This window comes from Clinocottus analis, unplaced genomic scaffold (genome assembly GCF_023055335.1).
Source record: "Clinocottus analis isolate CAN_PGR_092001 unplaced genomic scaffold, fCliAna1.0.p SCAF_14, whole genome shotgun sequence".
Classification (NCBI taxonomy): Eukaryota; Metazoa; Chordata; class Actinopteri; order Perciformes; family Cottidae; genus Clinocottus; species Clinocottus analis.
The window spans coordinates 10,409,357-10,428,261 of NW_027175865.1; the positions used below are offsets into that span (position 1 = coordinate 10,409,357).

General features: G+C 39.5%; 2 protein-coding genes across 3 annotated transcripts; both read left to right on the forward strand.

Annotated features, from left to right (window-relative positions):
* The first annotated feature begins 5,765 nt into the window (after positions 1 to 5,765).
* On the forward strand, positions 5,766 to 8,462 carry LOC137784784 (4-galactosyl-N-acetylglucosaminide 3-alpha-L-fucosyltransferase 9-like). The gene is made up of 2 exons (XM_068575701.1): positions 5,766 to 5,842; positions 7,374 to 8,462. The coding sequence occupies exon 2, from the start codon at positions 7,374 to 7,376 to the stop codon at positions 8,460 to 8,462; it is 1,089 nt and encodes a 362-aa protein (XP_068431802.1). The 5' UTR covers positions 5,766 to 5,842.
* Positions 8,463 to 12,579: 4,117 nt separating this feature from the next.
* On the forward strand, positions 12,580 to 18,905 carry LOC137785131 (transmembrane protein 196). 2 transcript variants are annotated; one of them, XM_068576185.1, is made up of 5 exons: positions 12,580 to 12,984; positions 15,059 to 15,115; positions 17,417 to 17,552; positions 18,446 to 18,564; positions 18,742 to 18,905. In XM_068576185.1, exons 1-5 carry the CDS (start codon positions 12,820 to 12,822, stop codon positions 18,811 to 18,813), a joined length of 549 nt encoding a protein of 182 aa, XP_068432286.1. In that variant the 5' UTR covers positions 12,580 to 12,819; the 3' UTR covers positions 18,814 to 18,905. The 2 variants fall into 2 exon arrangements, with proteins under 2 accessions (XP_068432286.1, XP_068432287.1); XM_068576186.1 differs by having other exon boundaries at positions 12,580 to 12,966.

Genomic DNA, 18,905 nt, shown 5'->3' on the forward strand with positions numbered 1-18,905 from the left:
GAGAACAATTTAGAAAATATCCTTGTTGTTTTTAGTAAAAAGAGGGACAATTTTGGGAAGATGTGTGCTTTGTAATAAGGGTTGGTGTCGTGCAATGAGCTCTGGCTTCAGCCTGCACCATTTCAGCTGTTAGTATCTGCCTATAAATATTTTATTAAAGCTTAAAGACCCAATTAAGATCTGTTCAATAGTAAATAATATAACACACATTTACTTAGTGGTAACACAAAACATTTTTCAGGAAGTTTCACACAGTGATTGTTAATTTTATAAACACATTCTCACACCCAAAATGTCAAATAGCGACGCTTGGTCAGTGTCCCTTGGCTTTGGAGATTGATACACTCGGTACTCCTGGCCTTAGTTTGCATTGTGTCTTATAGTATTTTTTAATATATGATTGTTACATGCACACTGTCCTCTCAAAATAAACTTTCCTTTTTAATGGAAGTTAGGTTCAGGCAACCAAAACACTTGAAAAGATTTAGGAAAAGAGTGATTAACGAGTCATGTGACAGTTAACTTTTAGTTTTGCATCTGTCGCATGGTTTAACAAAGTCCTTTGTTCATTTGACCCAAACACCACACGTCTTGCCTGCTCTCAGCAGACTCTCCTGGACGTTATACAATGTCATGCAATCTTACTGTCAATCAGCAGAGCTGAAAGGATGTTTTTTGGGGGAAGGCAAACCCTGGAAATTAGCACAGAACACAAGTTTTATAGACTTAATCCTTTTTTTTCAAAAAGATAAACTTCACTTTTATGAATTCATGTGAAACGATCGGTAAACATTTTGCAGTGTCATTTAGCAACATATTAAAAAAACACCAGAGATGTCTTCAGCTTGTGGTAACAACAGACCTGATATCAGGCATCTAACCAAAAACCCAATGACTTTGACATGAAGGAACTGGAAGTGCAAAAACTAATGTAAGTTCTTACAGCTCATTCCTGCAGGAGGGGTCAACATAAAAGCCTGGTACATCACATACAGGAGCAAAGCGCACTGACTAAACATCTGTATTTAACGAGTTGGGAGTAAGAACTAATTGTGTAAAAGTGTCATTAAAAGTTGAAAAACTATTATTTATCTTTGCACACTGGACAAGAACATAAATAAGTGTATTTTTCAAAACACCCAGTGTGTTGCTTACAAACAGGAATCAACGAAAGAAAGTTATTTAGTTCTGTCAAAAACTAAGTTCCCACGTTTTACTCTGTCATAAGAATGAATGTTGAGTGACAGTAGCTGTCTCCATCTCTCTGTCTTTCTGTCTCCGGTTGCTTTTTGGGAGACTGTGAGTGATGCCAGCTCATGTTAGGAGTGTTGCTTTAATCCTGAGTTCAAGGGTCTTGCGCCTCCAGCCTGCTGGCACCGACTGCAGCAACATGCCCAGCAGTAGGAAGAAATGTACATTTCCGTGCTGCGTAGTCATCGCTCAGCTTTGATTGGTAATACAGCATCCTCTTTTCTTACACGCAAGTAGCCTCTGTGTAGCTTTGTAACTAGGAGTAATTAAAACACCGTTTCCAATGACTTCTTTGGCCATTTTTGAAACACCACTATCTGTAAACTACAGCATAGACAGAGTGTTGGAGCAGTAGTTGAGACTTTACCAACTGGTTGAGCCTGAGGTTCTTTTTGTCTGACAAGCACTGAGTAAGAATCTATATTGAATAATCTCTCTTCTCCTCCTCCTCCTCTTTCATCCTTTAGCTCTTCTCTCCTTTATTCCTCTCCTTTACACCATGTCCTCTACCGTCCTTCTATTCCTCTACAGGGGTCTCTACACTGCTTTTCGTATTCACCTCCCTTCCCCTCGTTTTTCTGCCAACCGAAACCCTGTTTCACACACATAGACATGGACTGTCGGGCGCGTTCTCTTCCTCATCAGAAGGAAGTGAAATACAACTTCCCCTGTCTTACTCTCACTTCTTGACAGAAATAAAGGACATGTAATTACGCAATAGAAAATAAGCTATGAATAATCCAACCTGGCCCGGTTCTCCTGGATCATGATGCAAAGCTGCAGGAGCAGCTGAGAGGTGGACTCCAGGAAAGTCTCCAGCAGCCGCAGCATGTTGCCGTCCACATACTGGAACATCGTGCCCCAGTACCAGCGCCGCTGGTGTGTGTGTGTGTGTGTGTGTGTGTGTGTGAGTGTGTGTGGGTGCGTGAGAGAGACAATCTAAAACAATCCATAAATCATGAGCATCTGGCTGCAAGGATATGAGGGAGGGGGGAATGGCACAACTGGAGTTTCACAAGTTGCGCAGTGTCATGGGAATTCTTTTATAAAAGTTTTTAGTTTACACAATACACTGACCCCAATAAATAAAATGAGATCAAAGAGAAGTAAAGACCTTGTACCTCCGCCCAAAGGATCATTCTTCATAAAGAAATCAGCTGCCAACATCTAAGTTGATGGGTTAATAATTTTTTTCCTGAGGAGCATTTAGCTGAGGATGAATAGAAAAAATATGTGGAAAAATAATTCATAAAACGCTTAATAACTGAAAAATGTAAAAGTTAGAAACAAGAAAAGTAATAGCACGCATTTCCTTTAAGAGCTGAAAATGTCGATAGCTGAACAGTTTCTGTAGCTGAAAGTATGCAGGAGGAGATCAAGTTAAAGAAACAGAAGAAATAGAAGAAGTTTGTTAAAGATGTAAAGAACAATCGCTGTCGTTGCTCAACAGCATTCAAGCAAATATGTCACAATCCAATGCTAGAAAACTTGCCTTCAACGCACTCTAAATACTTTGTAAGGGCGTATCTGACAGCAGAATAACCTGTCTGGCCTGATGCTGTCACACCTAAACTGAAGCATCTGAGTCACAAAGACAATCTTTCTAGTGCTCCAACCCACCTCTCTTTTCAGTACGGTTACTATAAGTTAAAACAGGGGAAACAGCTAGCCTGGCTATGTCCGAAGGTACAAATATTCACCTCCCATCATCTCTAAAGCTCACTAACTAACATGTCATATCTTTTTTGTTTAATCTGTACAAAAGTGGTGTAAAAATGACATGTTTTCTTTTTTCAATCTTCTTTTTTTAAGATTAGCTAAACAAACTGTCGACTGGCTTTAGTGGACCTTTGAGTCGCATCTAATGCATCTCAGCCAAGCATAAACATGATCTAATACGGTATGGCAACACACTCAATGTTGACAATGTTGGCAATGCAGTAGCTGCATGTTGATCTTGATTCAGCGCTGCCTAGTTTGACAGTCTGTCTCATGTAATCATTCAAGGAGATACTGACAGTTTTAAGACAAAAGTTATTTTCGTGAAGTTACCAACCGTAGCTTTAACCTCTAAGAATTCAAACGGTAGTAGTGTGGATCAGTGACAAGGATCATCACACCAACACAGATATTTACATTCACTCTAAAATGCACCGTTCAGCTCTTTCTGGTAAAAACAACAAAAAAAGGGACTAATATACTGGAGCCAGAGGAGGGGAATGGGTGTTGGTTTGAAAGGCAGTAAAGGATGAGAAAGAGAAATTCAGTGTGTCATCAAGTCTGCCATTGATTATAAGCTACTGTACGGTTCAGGCAACGGACCAAAGGCTGCATCTCATCCCTGACCAATAAAAGCTCCGTTGGCCAAATGAACAGCAACTTGTTACTGATGCTGCTGCTATAAAACATGAATATGTAGCCAAGTGTTCCAGAAACGTGACAGAGAGACGATCTCCTGACGACACATTCAGACTAGTCAGAAGAGACTTAGTGCAATCTCTCATTGACGGTTTTCTGGCCAAGTGAAATATCTTTTTGAGGGTTACGATCCGCATAGCGTAAAAAGCATCAACAATACATTTAAGACTGGATGTTTGGTCTTGACCTTGAAAAATCTAAAGCTCCAATTGAACCTTGTGTTATTATTTTTTAAATAAACCACAGCTGCCATGAAGATTCACCAAGACGGCTGTGCATGTTTTGATACTGTAACAGCTGGTTTGTTCCTCATCCATGATATCCCTGTCTAATACCATTACATTTTTTAAAACTGCAATGTTGGCCTTGTGGGAAATCGATGTCCTTTTGATGGCACAGCCTAACATAAAATCAGCCTGACACTACTTACATCTATCATCCTCTTCATTTAACCTGTGACTCCTGTCATTAAAGAGTGATGCGGAACTAAGCTCTTAATCTCTGAAATGAGTTACCAGTTCCCACTTAATACACTGAATACACTAATTTATCCTCCGAATACACTGCTGTGTTTTGCTTGTTGTGTATGTTTTGCACATGTGTATGTGTATGTTTTGCACATGTGTATGTGTATGTGTACATGTATGTATGTATGTATGTATGTATGTATGTATGCATGCATATGTATGTATGTATGTGTATGTATGTATATGTGTATGCGTGTGTATGTATATATATAGATATGTATATGTGTGTGTGTACATATGTGTACATGTATGTGCGTGGGCCACGGGTGGTGTGTATGTGTAGGTATGTGTATGTGTATGTATGTATATAGGTATATGTGTATATGTATATGTTTGTATATATGTATGTGTATATGTATGTGTGTATATACGCATATGTAGATATGTATGTATGTGTGTATGTATATGTGTGCGGATGTGTGTATATATATATATATGTATGTATCCATTCCGCTTGCTTGCATGTATGTGTATATATATGTTTATACTTATTTCTTACTTATGTATACATCTGTTACCCGCTGTTCCTGTTATTATTTATTTTATTTTATCATCTGTGTGTTTAACTTAGTTTATGGCATTGGGATGCTGCTAGTACGACAAAGAATTTCTCCTTGGAGATTAATAAAGTACTTTTCATTTCATTTCATTTCATGCATGCTCTGTCTCCATCTGTCATTACCCTTTTTATAGCCTTTATATGTCAACACTAGTAAAATATTTGAACCCACCCATTAAACAGTACAGCTTATTGTAACACACAACTTAAGGATTTTCTATCCTGCGGTAGTCGCTTTTACTCTGTAGCAAGTAATTAATCATTGATTAGTTAAAACCCTCAACCACACATGGGCACAAAGAAAGCCTGAATGAGTTGATGCGTGTTTATTGGGTTGTGTTTGCTGGTCGGTTTAAATGCTTTGATTTAATTAAAGAAGGATGAGAGGAATCCACTGTATGTGGGATTATTGAACTTTTTGTTTTTTGTAGAGAAGGCTGGGAAAGGCACACTTTAGTGGGGACCTTTATTTAAGATAGTGTCTCCACATGGAGAGAAGACGCTAGTTTTGGCAGCTCCTACAGTTTTAACTTCTCTTCCCACAGAGATCTGTAATGCTGCATCACGGTCATGTAAACCTCAATGCTCACCCAAGCTGGATTTATTCTTATTCTCGGTTCTTGTAGCTCTGCATGTGTAAAGTGTCCTTGGGTCCCTTTTAAAGGCACCATTAAAACTGTAAACTGTCATTATTAATATTATGATTATTGTGTGGGAAGGCAGGTAACAGGCAGGGGGCAGCCTACTATTAGGACCCAAGCAAAAGGGAAAAGCCTTTAAAAAGGGCTGGGAAGCTCACCTGGGGCTTTTTCTTTCACTTTGACAGACGCGAGAAAGCAGCCGAGGACCGCCTTTGTTGGAGGACTGGTTTGGTAGGCTCTTCTCTTTATACATGTCTAAAAACAGAATTTTACTACGGATGTTATAGAAACATGATATCATAGTTTCAGTTCCTAACATTCAATTCCAATTGTTATTTGTCAGACTTTAAGTTCGATGAGGGACAACAACTTGGAGTGATTGCACATCAGCCAAGAAATACAAGTGTTTCCAACTGGGGGAGGCGACCGTGATCCAGTCTTGAAAGGTAGATCTACTTTTCCAATTCCAATGTTTATGAAGAATTGGTTAACGTTCCTTTTGTATATTAATGTGTTATTTTTTTTGTTTTATAACAAATACATTAGAGGAGCCAACCACTGTTTTTACCAGGCCTGTTACATTTGAATGTCCTTTTTAAATAGTTTATAGCCCTTTTATGTTGTATTTTTCTAATAGGGCTTTGTGCAAGGCTGAAGTTGGGGACACAGTAGAGCAGCAATTTTGCATGGTCATTTTATTGTGTGGTTTTAGTCACCTTATTGTTGTGAATAGGTCAATTGGTTTGGTTCATGTGAAGTAGTTACTCATGACTTGCTTACATATATTGTGAGGATTTACTTTTTAAATTACATCTACTATATACTGACCTCCCTGATGTTGCAGTTTAGCCCCACATGGTTTACTTTATTAATTTATTTTGATGAATATATTAAATGTATAATTTATTCCGTATAATTCATTTGACTTCTTGAACCAGCAAGTCAACTTTGTAGACGTTTTATTCTTTTGCTGTTTTGTTTGTCCAGGCTGGCCTTTCCATTTGTTTTAAATGCTCTGAGTACACAATGTCAACGTTGCTTGGAAAGCTGTTTGTTTATTGATTCTTTTTGTGTGTACAACACTTTGAATATGATCACGATCATCAGTCTACAGAATCGTGTGTGTAGTTAAAAGTAGAATAACTGGTTTTTCTTGCTGACTTCAGGAAGTTATCCATACTATTAAGATGTGTGTCTGTTACTGTTGGTCTACTGATTAGGAGAAAGAGACATCCAGCTCTGAGACTCTGGAAAGGTGAAAACATCATGTTTTATTCAGTGGTGATCTTAATTGAATGAGAATATTAACTGTAATAGATCTCTAAATCTTTAGCATTACAAGGTAATTATTTGAGAGACAATTCAAATCTTCAGCTTTTGTTCTACCTGTTGCTCAAAATAATAATTAATAGCTGGTGTGTTGCTTTTAAAAGATTATTTAAAATGCTAAATAATTGTAAGAATTGATTGTTTGATAAGCCCCCATAGCCATAACTTGAAATTCTTGGTTGTTTTTATATCAACGGGTCCTTAATTTCAGAGGGGCCGACAACATTCAATTGTTTCAGCAGAAATGACAATTGTCCTTGACAGATTTTAACAGCTGTGGCGAGCTGGCTAAAAAGAAAACCTTGCGTGAGGGGCCGCTATATATATTTTTTTTTTAACAATTCGCAAAAATTTGTCAAATCATATGAAGATCCAGGATAATGTCAGAACCCTGTAGCTTTATGTTATGGACACCAGTTTGAAGTATTTCATCTTTGTCTCTTAAAAAATATGTTTTATCTGTAATTTAACATGGTGGACAAGTCTTAAATCTACAACACCCATAAACCAAAGGCAGAAGCGTGAATCTGAGTAAATTCAAAACGCTTTGCTGTTGCAGTAGTAAACAAGATGTGGTGTGATAGTCGCTATTTGCTACAACTCCTGAGGTAGTTATCTAAGTCTATGCTTCACTCTCTACTTCCACAGATGATGATGATGATGATGTCGGCTTCCAAGAAAACATTGTGCTCAGGAAATATAGGCGCCATCTGCCTCATGGGATCTATTCTGGCATTTGTTCTGTATTTTGAGCCAATGTCTCCCGTTTGCCCCCCTACATTATCTCAAGAGGAATATCGTCAGGTCGTGGAGCCACATGAAAAGCCCATAGTCCTGCTGTGGTTCTGGCCTATCGGTGTGAAGTTTGATTTTAAAGTCTGCTCTAGCTACTTCCACATTGATAGCTGTGTTCTGACAGATAATAGATCCCTCTACAGCAAGGCACAGGGAGTCATTTTCTACCAAAAAAATATAAACTGGAATTTAAAAAACCTGCCGCAGGACCCGCGTCCATCTTTTCAGAAGTGGATTTGGTACAACGTGGAGTCGCCGAGGAACACAGGAAAGTTGCCGGGCCTGGACCACCTGTTCAACTTAACACTGAGCTACAGAAGAGACGCTGACATCACCGTCAGGAATGAGCTCACAATCAGACAGACAGTGAAAGATGACTTTGTTCTGCCCAAGAAAGACAAACTAGTGTGCTGGATTGTCAGTAACAACCTGCTTTATACTGGAACGGCTGTGAGAGAACAATATTATCGTAACCTATCCAAACACATCAAGATCCACGTCTTTGGTAAAGTTTTTGGAGGGCCACTTTTGAGTTACGATGAATATTATTCAACCATTGCTAGCTGTAAGTTTTACCTCTCATTTGAGAACTCGATCCACAGAGACTACATCACAGAGAAGGTTAACGGGCCCCTCGTGGCGGGGACGGTTCCTGTAGTTTTGGGTCCGCCCAGAGAAAACTACGAGCAGTTTCTTCCCGGCGACGCCTTCATTCACATAAATGATTTCCCAGATGCAAAGTCACTGGCAGACTTTCTGCTCAACATGAATGATGAGGCGTACGCACGTTACTTTGAGTGGAGGAAGTTCTTCACAGCCACTCCTCATCTGCTGTCAACCAGCAATGAATTCATTCATCCTGTCTGCCTCGCCTGCGACCACATTTCAAGAGACCGAAATTTCCATGTCGTTCATGACCTTTATGAGTGGTACTTTACATGAAGACGTCAATGAGAACGTTGTTTGATAGTGGCTCATACGTGCAGATAGATACTTGAGGAAGCTGCACACTGTATTCTGTTTTAAGTATTTGTGATCAACTGGCTGAAATAAGCCATGGGAATGTTGTATGTTTTGGGAATGTTTTGTCTCTGTCGTAGACAGTTAGCTTAAAGACTTTAAAAAAAGGAGAAACAGCTACTCTGTCTACAAATTGGTGCGCTTTCGAGGTGCCGGTAGGCTGATTTTGTTAATGTTATGAATGTAACAATTTTGATAACCTCCTATAAACTTTGTTTCTCAACACTTTCATGTAATCATCTCCCTATCACAGGAAGCCACGGGTGTCTTCCTGTTTTATTTTGTAGTTTGTCTTGTTTCCTCTGTGTCCCTGTACTTCCTGCCCCCTGTATGCCTTAATCCTGATTGTGCAAGTGGTTGTTTCATTCCCTTCACCTGCCCTGAGCCACTCCCGTGTGTCCCCTGATTCTTTTATGGTCTGCACCTGTGTTTCCCCTCTATTGTCTGCTGTCAGAGCGTTGTTTGTCGTTTAATACCGGTGTGTGTATAGTGCTATGGTCAAGTGCTCCTGCTGTTTTGTTCCTGCCTTTTTTGTGCCTTTTTTGTGTGGACTTAGTGCTTTTGGGATTTTGCTGCAACCTGTCTCCGGTCTTGTCCCTCTGCACCCGAGTCTCTGTCCATCCACACCCGGTCGTGACACTCCCACTCAAATGTTCAGAGTGTTTTCTGAAGCAAAAATCCATCTCACAATAGTTAAACCATCCTATTAACATGTGTTGCCGGCTTGTTTATTGAGAATAAATGATCCAGTAGGACCAGGAGATGTAGAGACAGAGAGGCTTTTGACAGTTTGTGTCTAGTATTTGCTTATCTGTGATGTAATTTGTACACTTGTGATTTCATTATTTGTTTCAGACACCATAAAGGATAAAGGTTGGTGCTCGTAAGAGAGAGGGGGATGCAAATCTGGGTAAATACAAAAGGGACTGTGACGTGGTAGCTTCTGAGAAAGAATACCCAAATGACGATGCAAACAAAACAAGACGGGTCTCCAAAAGGCTGAATTAAAAATAAAAAAAAGGAAGAGGAACAAGCAGGACACAGGCACACTCACAGTACAAACTTAAACAAATGATCTGACAATGGGGGAAGAGACAAACAGAGTTTAAATACACAAGGAAAGGCAGGTGAATAGACACAGAAGGGAACAATTAGGGACACGGTAGACAATCAGCAGACTATGGCCCAATCCCAATCTCCACCCTTACGGACTCACGGACTTTGAGGCGCGCTCCCGCGAAGTCCTTGAGGGTTTAGGGATGTCCCAGTGTTACATCATGGATTGCCTGAGGGCTCTGTGGCAGACATTTTGAGCCCTTTATGAACCCTTTCCGTAAGTCAACATTAGATGCTGACTTAACCTAAGGAAATAAAATACCTTTACAACATTATGGAACATTAAAACAAATGAATTAGAGGAACGCAAGCAGAATATATGTATATATATATATATATATATATATATATATATATATATATATATATATATATATATATATATATATATATATATATATATATATGTTTCTGTACATTCATAAAACATTTTATTTTGACAAAAACGAGTGAATATATAATATAAAATGACTGCTCATCTTGTGAGGAAGACGTTTAAACAAGTGAAAAAAAGAATAAAATAGATACATAATTGTACACAATATGTTTTAATGTAGTCACGTGACGTTGCAGTAAAGTGCTGTTCCATTCATATTTACACCAGCTCAAACCTCACAGACTCTCACACTCAACCAGTTAGCAGCTGACGTCAGTGAGTCTCTGAGGGTTCAGGGCTTATTGAGGGTTTAGGGTAGAGACTGGGATTGGGCCAATCACAGGGGAAGGAAGTGCAGGGAAACAGAGGACACAAGAGACACGGACTTCAAAATAAAACAGGAAACTCAAACCATGACAGTGACTGCTTCTCTGTGAGCGTGTTGTTACTCTTGTAACGAGTATGATCCTGGCTGATAATGGCAATATCTTTTTTATCAATGTTAAGGGCGCAAGGTGACTAATGATTATTTAACATTTGTTTTACTCTAGATGTCATAGCTTCAACCTTATTTTTGTATGACTTTATATAATTAAAATAAAGGTATTAAATGCTCATATATGGGAATGTCACTGATTCTTGGATCGAAAGAAAGGATGAGAGAAAAGCCACAAAGTTTACTTATCTTGTTTTACTTGTCAGAGCAGCTTCATTTTGGGTCCTGCAGAATATCAAAACAATCACCAGCTGCTCTAAAGGGACATGAAAGTATTTTGACTAAATGTTCCACCGGCTTTACATTTTTTATGAGAGGGACAGTTTGCAGTGTTTATGCTCATTTGCATCCAAACAGACTTGAAAATTGTATAATGGCAATTTTATATACTTAGTTATATTTTATATTCTTACCAAAGTTAACTGTGACCAAACTATTACTACATACCATAACTGCTTGCATTGAGTGGGGCTGTGCAGCAGCTGTCTCAGCATGCACATCCTCTTACCTGAGGATGCTGACAGCCAGTGAGTCTGTTGTGTTCATGCTAATCATTTTAAAGTTAAGTAATAAAGTACTTATGGGGACCTTAAGAGCAGGATTTATACATCAGTATGTCTTGTAACAAAGCTGACCTCACATTACTTTTGTCTGTCATTGCCTAAAGCATTATGATCAATACATAGCCATCCTGGTCACTCCCGATAACTCATATGTGACTTATTGTCTTAAGTGCTTACTTCTACAGATTCCTTGAGACTCTGTATAACTGGGGCTCTTCTTGCAAGAATACATGATTAATAGACAAATTCTGTTTTAAACTGGTCATCCTTTCAGCTTAAAAAGACTCAACAGCGGGTAATATAAATTTGCCACCACAATAACCATCCGATTATCTTTACATGCTACATGTTGTTATCAGTGGGTTTGTAACAGCTTGCTACTTTCCTCCCTTTAAAAAAAAAGTTGAACTTGTCAGAGTGGTTTTAATGCAACATATTTTGTACTCTTACTCAATTATTATTTTTTGAGAAAGTTGTTACGTTTGCTCCATTATATTTGTTTTCATTAATTGCATGACATTAAAAAAAACATGTACTTATATTTAATATTTTCATGACCACGGATCACATGACTCTTTAAATCCACATGACTGAAGCTGCAACAGAACAACTGGCACTTCCCACACTCTTGAGACTCAACATGTGAACCGCCCCACACATTAACATTATAGCTTTCAAAAAGCGCTACAGCTGCAGGACATAATACAGAAGAATTAACAGCGCCGCGGGCTGCTGTCTGACGTCACCAGTAGATCTAACTGGAAACATGTGTTTTTTTGTTGGATTTGTACTTTGGGTAAACACTTTATAAGCGAACAATATGTCACTGCTAATTAATTAAAAGTTCATTTATTCAATTTACTAGATGATTCAGTGTAATTCTATATCTTTATTGATGTCATGTTAAATGTATTCAGGGCTGTCGATAAGATTGAATATATCCAGGCTATCCCTCCTTTTCAAAGAGTCTGTAAAGGAGGCTAACTCAGTTAGATTTTACTAGTGAACTAAATACAAGGTCTGAAGTGATGTATTTACGACAACATTCCAGTATGAGTCTGATTTGTAAAAGCTGCATGTGACGACTTTGAAGGTACCAAGAGTTGTATCTTCCCGATCTAGTGATATGTAGTATCACTTACCATTAAGTTTCGAGCACCACACTCCGAGAAGGATGGAGTTTTTTTTCTGTTGCACTGCTTCAATCAATCGTATTTCGTCATTGCAATTCGTCTGTTTATTGTATTTAATTGCATTGAAGCTTGTTGAACACGTGATCACGTCCATTTAACGAGCAGCACGATGAGCCTGAAGACTGTCAGCTTTATAGTGTTGATTGTTTGCACATGTGGGTGGAGGCTGCGTCTCGTGGTCTCTTATCTCTCCGGACCTCTACAGCCCGCGTGTCTCTGCATGCGCGCGAACCCGCGCGTTGCCTGTGTGTGTTTGCAGTGGAGCTTACTAACTACCTTGGACAGCGCTCGGCGACACAGAGGCACTTGAGCAAGCGGAGGAACTTCAGCGAAGCTCAGAGCCAGCTTCCATCCCCCAGTTGTGTTTACTTTAACCCTTCTCCTCTATTTTGGACCTAATTGTTCGGATAATCGCCTTTTCCCGGCCAGGGTATGAAGGAATAGAGCGGCGCCGCCCTCGGAGCACCGAGAAGCGGACTTCCACTCTCGCCCCTTGTCCGCCTCCTGCTGGAGTTGGAGAGATGCCCGGGGCAGGATGTGCTCAGACCGCAAGATCCTGTGGAGCCTGCTCCTGCTGTCCGTGGTGGAGGTGGGCCTCGGTGTGGCGAGCATCGTCCTGGGAGCCGTTGGCATCAGCTGGGTCCGGGGCCAGCACAAGCCGCAGCAGGGCGACGCGTCCCCGGTGTGGAGCGGACTCTGTGTACGTCATGGGAACAACTTTTGTCCTAACTTTCCTTTGTTTACTTCCAGAGAGGATGAGTATATCCAGGAGTGATATGGAGGCTATAAAGGGGAACTATTTTACTAAAAAGCATCACTCTGTGAGCAGGCTGCTAAATATCTGTATAATATGTATTGCTGTTTTGTTTTGGACTGTAAGATATTAGCAAAAGTTGGGTTCTAATGTATCTAATTCATAAAGTGAGTTTCAGACAGGCTTTATTACATCTAAAACTGGAACAACTATAACTAACTAACCTCATAATTCAACAAAATATCACTTAAAACATTTAAAACAAATTAAAAGAAATCTATGAAAGTCGGTTCATGATTCTGTTATGTGATATGTATTATACACATTTGTTTGTTTGTGAGAGAAATGGATTTTTGTTCATACAACCACTAGGGTTGTTAAAGTTGTGGCTGGGCCCCATTAAGGATACAGTGAATACTCAAGGTTTTGGTTATGTTTATATTGTATGTGACTAAATATGTTTGTCCATTAGATGTTAAGAAGCACCAAGTAATTTGGCCTGCTCGATGCCCCTGGTGCTAGTTGAATATTGGTTTCATTCATTCATGCTTGAGTTGTTGCAGGATGCTTTAAAGGGTTAAAGCTTTTACTCACAATCATATCCTCATTCCTCTGCATACGTCTCCTCCTGTTACTGAGCTGCTCTCTGAATTATTGTTGTGGAGCAATGAAAAGTTATGTTTCTCACATTTCGTGTATATATAACTTTGATTCAGCGACTTTTATATGAGGTAGGGCAGTCTATATGTTGCTGAGCATTCCTGTAAGGTAATATCAGGAAATATGAGTCTTCGAGAAACAAAGTCTCAAAGCCCCATGCGATACATGGACATATGTGGAGAGAAATAAATCGGTGATGTTATATAGATTGTAGGTTTGAGTGTGAGTGCATGTAGAGTGTTAAAGTTGCTTCAAAGCTGTTATGCAGCATGACAGGTTTGTGTTCAACCTCACAGCTGGTGAAATCTGTCTGCTGAGTCAGCCGCTGACTCGTGATTACCCAAATATCTCCGGAACTGGCAGTCATTAGGACAGACTGACGCTGTCCTCAAAGTAGATTAAATGTCCAAGTATAAGGGATCCTCATGCATATCTTATATTTGTCAAGACATTTACAGTTATGTTTCTTTATACATGAGATTACTTAAATTCATTTATTCAAATATTTTCCCAAGTTATTGGGCAACCTTTTGATAACTTGAAGGTCATTCAAAAGTCCTTAACTTTATTTAATGTGACCAGTCCTTAAAGTTTACCTTCAGAGGCATATCAAAGTTGAAATTCTTAGCCATTGTGTCTTGTATATTACATATATAGTACATTAAATATTTAGATTTTTTTCTATAAACACTAGAATAAAAAGAACAATTTAGAAGTGAAACAGAAACTCCAATTTTCATGTGATGAGTTTTTTTTATGTTTAACAACAAAATTAAGAAAATTTGACAAAAAAAGTTCCCTTCAGTTTTTTTTCAATCTAGCGAACTTCATCTACTGAGGAAGGCTACAAGATAGGGCAGAATGTTTTGTATAAGATAGTGAGTGGACCTTGAGTCTGGTCACAAACACACACACACACACACACACACACAATCTGACAACTGTTTCCAGAAATTTTCAGCAAAACAATGCAGCTTGCATCTCATTCCCACTTGGAAGCGTAGTCTGCCAGCGTAATACGCCACCGTGCTGATCCTGTTCAGGCTGAATCATTGACATCCAGGACAACGTGGCTTCCTGCTGAAAGAATAACACACTCTATTTTTAGAGGGAGAAAGTTGCATCTGAATAACTGAGTGTAAAGAATACATTCACCCTTTTCCTGTTGTCAGCATGAGGAGAATGGAGTAATACAAATAGATTTGATATATATATATATATATATATATATATATATATATATATATATATATATATATATATATATATATATATAGTTTCTTAACCAGTCATTTTCTTAAGACAACAACTTCTGAAACTGCTTATTTACTCATTTGTTGTTCTCTCTCTCTCTTTCCAGTTTCTGGTCTGTGGGATGTGCGGAGTGCTATGTGCACGCAAGAGGACAGGTCTTATTGTAAGTGCATGTATATATATATATATATATATATATTTAGTTCCTCTGTTTCCCACTTGCCTTTTTTGTTGTCCTTTCGTATTAATTTGTGGTCTCTTTCCATAAACAACATTTTCCTGTTGCAGCAAACAGAACAGGCTCTACAGGGATGTGACTCATTGGGGAGTCAAAGTGTTTTAAAGGAATAATTCAAGATTGATACAACTCTAATATCTGTACAGTAAATATAATGCAGAGTATGGGTTTATGGAACAACTTTACCTCCTTTCAAGGTGCATGGAGAAGGGAAAGGTTTGAAGAGGGAAAAACTCCCCCAACACTTGAATTATACTTGATTTTTAGACCAATGTGTTTTAGCTTGGGGGACTCCTGAAGGCCACAAGGCAACACACATTGGTCTAAAGTTTAAACAATTGTGTTGTCCTATGAACTGCAAGTGCTGCTGGAGTTTTGCTCTCATAAGTAAATATATGAAGCTGGCAAGCGGCTGGTTAGCTTAGCTTAGCCTAGCATAAAGACTGGATGCAAGTGGGAATAGCTGCTTGTCTTCGTCCCCCCTCACAGCATTTCTAAAATCCACAGAGTAATTATATCTTATTTGTTAAATTAGTTACCCTTGGACAGAGCCATGGCTGTTTACGGTCTTTATGCTATGCTAAGCTAAGATAGCTGGCAGCTGGCTGTAGATTCAACAAAGAGATGAGAGTGCTGCCAATCTTCTCATCCAGTAAGCCAATAACTGATTTTGAACATTAATGCTTTTGAAAAAGTATAAATTTAAATCTAAGTAAAATTCTGATAGATTGGTGACTTTTGAATCACAAAATAAATCAATTATAGACTGTAATCCTGTTAGCAGACAAAACTCAAAATGGGTCCAGACACATCGTTTTTGAGATGATTGGCATTTTTTTAATGACTTGACGATATCATGTGCTGTCACTCATCATTATATTCATTTTTGCACATAAATTATGAAAGGTCCAATTATATTTGTAGCGCCTGTGTCAAGAATATTTACCTATTGTCTACCCCTAGAAGTTTATTAGTAAAAACTGCAGGACCTGTCACCCAAAAGTGCTTGTGTGTACACGTGTGTGTGTGTGTGTGTGTGTGTGTGTGTGTGTGTGTTCAGTCCTGCCGGTGCGTACAGTGTGCTCTGAAAAAGACATCTGAGGAAACTAGAGGAGACGAGCAGTCACCTCTCCTCTTCTCTCTGTCGTTCTTTCCATCTATCTTTGCTCAGCGATCGCGTCGCAGTCTCTCTGTGTCCGAGTCCTCGTGTTTCTCTGTCTAACTCCTTCTGTCTCCTGCGGGGAGGGCACTAATGATGGATCAATGTCAGCACAATCTGCTGTAACAGAGACATCCCTCAACCTTTCTCTCCCTCTGTCTCATCGTATCCATCCTCACCTATTGTCTGTGTCGCCATCTTCAACCCCGTGTCTTTCCCTTTTTCGGCTCTCTCATCCATCTATTTCCTCTTCTCAATCTAATTCCCCGCAAGTCATTTTGATGCTCTGACTCTCTCCATCTCCCTCTCCTCATCTCTTTCCATACCATCTTTCCGTGTTTGCCTGCGGGGTGATGATTGCATTAGGTTGGTTTGGCTCCGGAGTCCTGCGAGCCGCTTTCCATACTTCACCGAGTAATGACTGAAATTGGAGATGCCCTTTTCCATGCGGTTAAAGGCACTAAAGGCATCTGTACTGGGAGCAATGAATGAAAACCTGAACTCCTGACACAATACACACACACACACACACACACACACACACACACACACACACACACACACACACACACACACGCACAATAAACGGGGAGTAGAATTAAATCGATTGGATTTTATTGTTTTGATTGCAAAGTAACGGAACTGCGGTCCTTTTTCCATCAGATCCTGCTGGCGAAAATTAGATTTTGCTGCTTTACTATTCTCAGGAGCTAATCCGTAAAATGTTATTAATGAAATACTGAATGGAAAATCCCACCAACCAATGCACAAGACACGCACACACAAACAAGTGAGTGATGCAAGCATATTTACAAGCCATGCAATATTTCTGGAAGAGACAGAGTGCTTTGAGAGGAAATAGGAAATTAGATTTATTTTGACAGATATGTATTACTCATCAGAGTAGCTGTTATAGAAAACATCAGAATGATGGAAATGGAAACTCAATAGTAGTTTATATATCTCACAACTCATCACATTTTGTCAGTTTGTTTACAGTTGTGTTGATAAGATATCAATTCTTCTGTTTGCAGCAACATAAACCATTCACTGTCTCTATCCCTCAGATGATCCTATTTTCGGCATGCTGTATCTGTGGGCTGATTGGTGGGATCCTCAACTTCCAGTTTGTCCGGGCGCTGAACAAACGACCAGACTCCATGCACTCGATCCATCTGGCTGCCATGACTCTGGCGTGTCTGGGTAAACAAAACATGACACCACGATGTGATACAATGCCTCACACTGTGCAGCACACATGTTAATTCTGTATGTGACGTGTGTATGCTGTCATGATAGAGGAATGTTGTTCAAATACACCTTTGTTCAATTATTTAAAGAGAATAGTTATATTCAAAGCTTTAAATCCAAAGCAAAGCAGCTTTTCATATGTAACAATACAGGTGATTTTCCCAAACCTAGTACTATGAGTCACACATGATAGCTCCACCTCTCCATAGTAAGACTGATGTTTCTCCATAACAGTTTACTTTCGTCTACCTACACTTTATGTCTTTTGCCACTCTTCTTCTGTCTTCACAAAAGGGCTTTAAGCTAAATGCTAACGTCAGCATACTACAATGTTTGCAGTGACAATGCTAACATGTTGATGTTTAGCAGACATAATGTTTACCATCTTATTCTAGCAGGTTAGCAAAAATGTGATGAGCACAAATTACTGCTGAGCCTAATGGAAATTAAAATACCTTATGGTGGCACAGAAATGTGGACGATTACCTGAGGCTGACATAAACATCTGCATTCAATTTCACAGTAATTCATTCAATAGATGTCTAGACATCTCAACAGATTTGTGAAAACGTTGCAGTGCTGGTTGTGATAGAATAAAGGTCAGGGGATTACCAAAGCCATTATGGATTCATCCTCATGGGATCATTTACGTCTGTACAGAATTCCAGCTCAATCCATCCTATAGTTGTTGTGATATTTCAGTGTGGATCTCGATGATGGACCAACCAACAGGGTGAGGTTGGCATCGTAGAGGCACGACACTAGCATGGCGGCCCCCTCTTCCCTTGAATTGAAGAACCATCACGTGTTTCTTCAGCTGGTTTCCCTTCTCCTGTCTTGTACAGGGATCTCTTCCTGTACCTTATCCACGTGGCTCACCTGTCGTCTGGCGAGCTCAGAGCAGCAGAGGATGTTCCTTGAGAGGGAACACTCGCTACACCACTCGCATGAGATGACCGAGAAGGTAGGAGGCGGCCGCAGAAGAGAGCTTCTTAATGCTCAGCTTGTCAACAGTACGAACTATCCCAACTTGAGGCTCTAACAGTTAAAGGACATTTGATGTTTCGTGACCAAAGAAGATTTTAAAGTTTGTGTTGGGCAGTGGGTGTTAAGTTAAGTGTGTTTGTGTGTCCCCTAACAGGAGATCCTGGACAACTCCAGCAACGGCATTCCTCAGATCTCCTACAATGGACACACCACAGCATCACCATGATAATGCATCACCAAAAGGGACTTGCACAACAATAAAACAGAGTCAGTTCCTAATCGCTTGCTGTAATACAGCATGCACTTCGTTCTACACAT

What these genes read in the sequence shown, in the direction of transcription:
- LOC137784784 (XM_068575701.1), top strand. Translation starts at nt 7,374, where the DNA reads ATGATGATGATGATGATGTCGGCTTCCAAGAAAACATTGTGCTCAGGA.
- LOC137785131 (XM_068576185.1), top strand. Translation starts at nt 12,820, where the DNA reads ATGTGCTCAGACCGCAAGATCCTGTGGAGCCTGCTCCTGCTGTCCGTG. An exon ending in CGGTGTGGAGCGGACTCTGT is followed by an intron (nt 12,985 to 15,058) that starts GTACGTCATGGG and finishes CTCTCTTTCCAG; the next exon opens with TTTCTGGTCTGTGGGATGTG. An exon ending in CGCATGAGATGACCGAGAAG is followed by an intron (nt 18,565 to 18,741) that starts GTAGGAGGCGGC and finishes GTCCCCTAACAG; the next exon opens with GAGATCCTGGACAACTCCAG.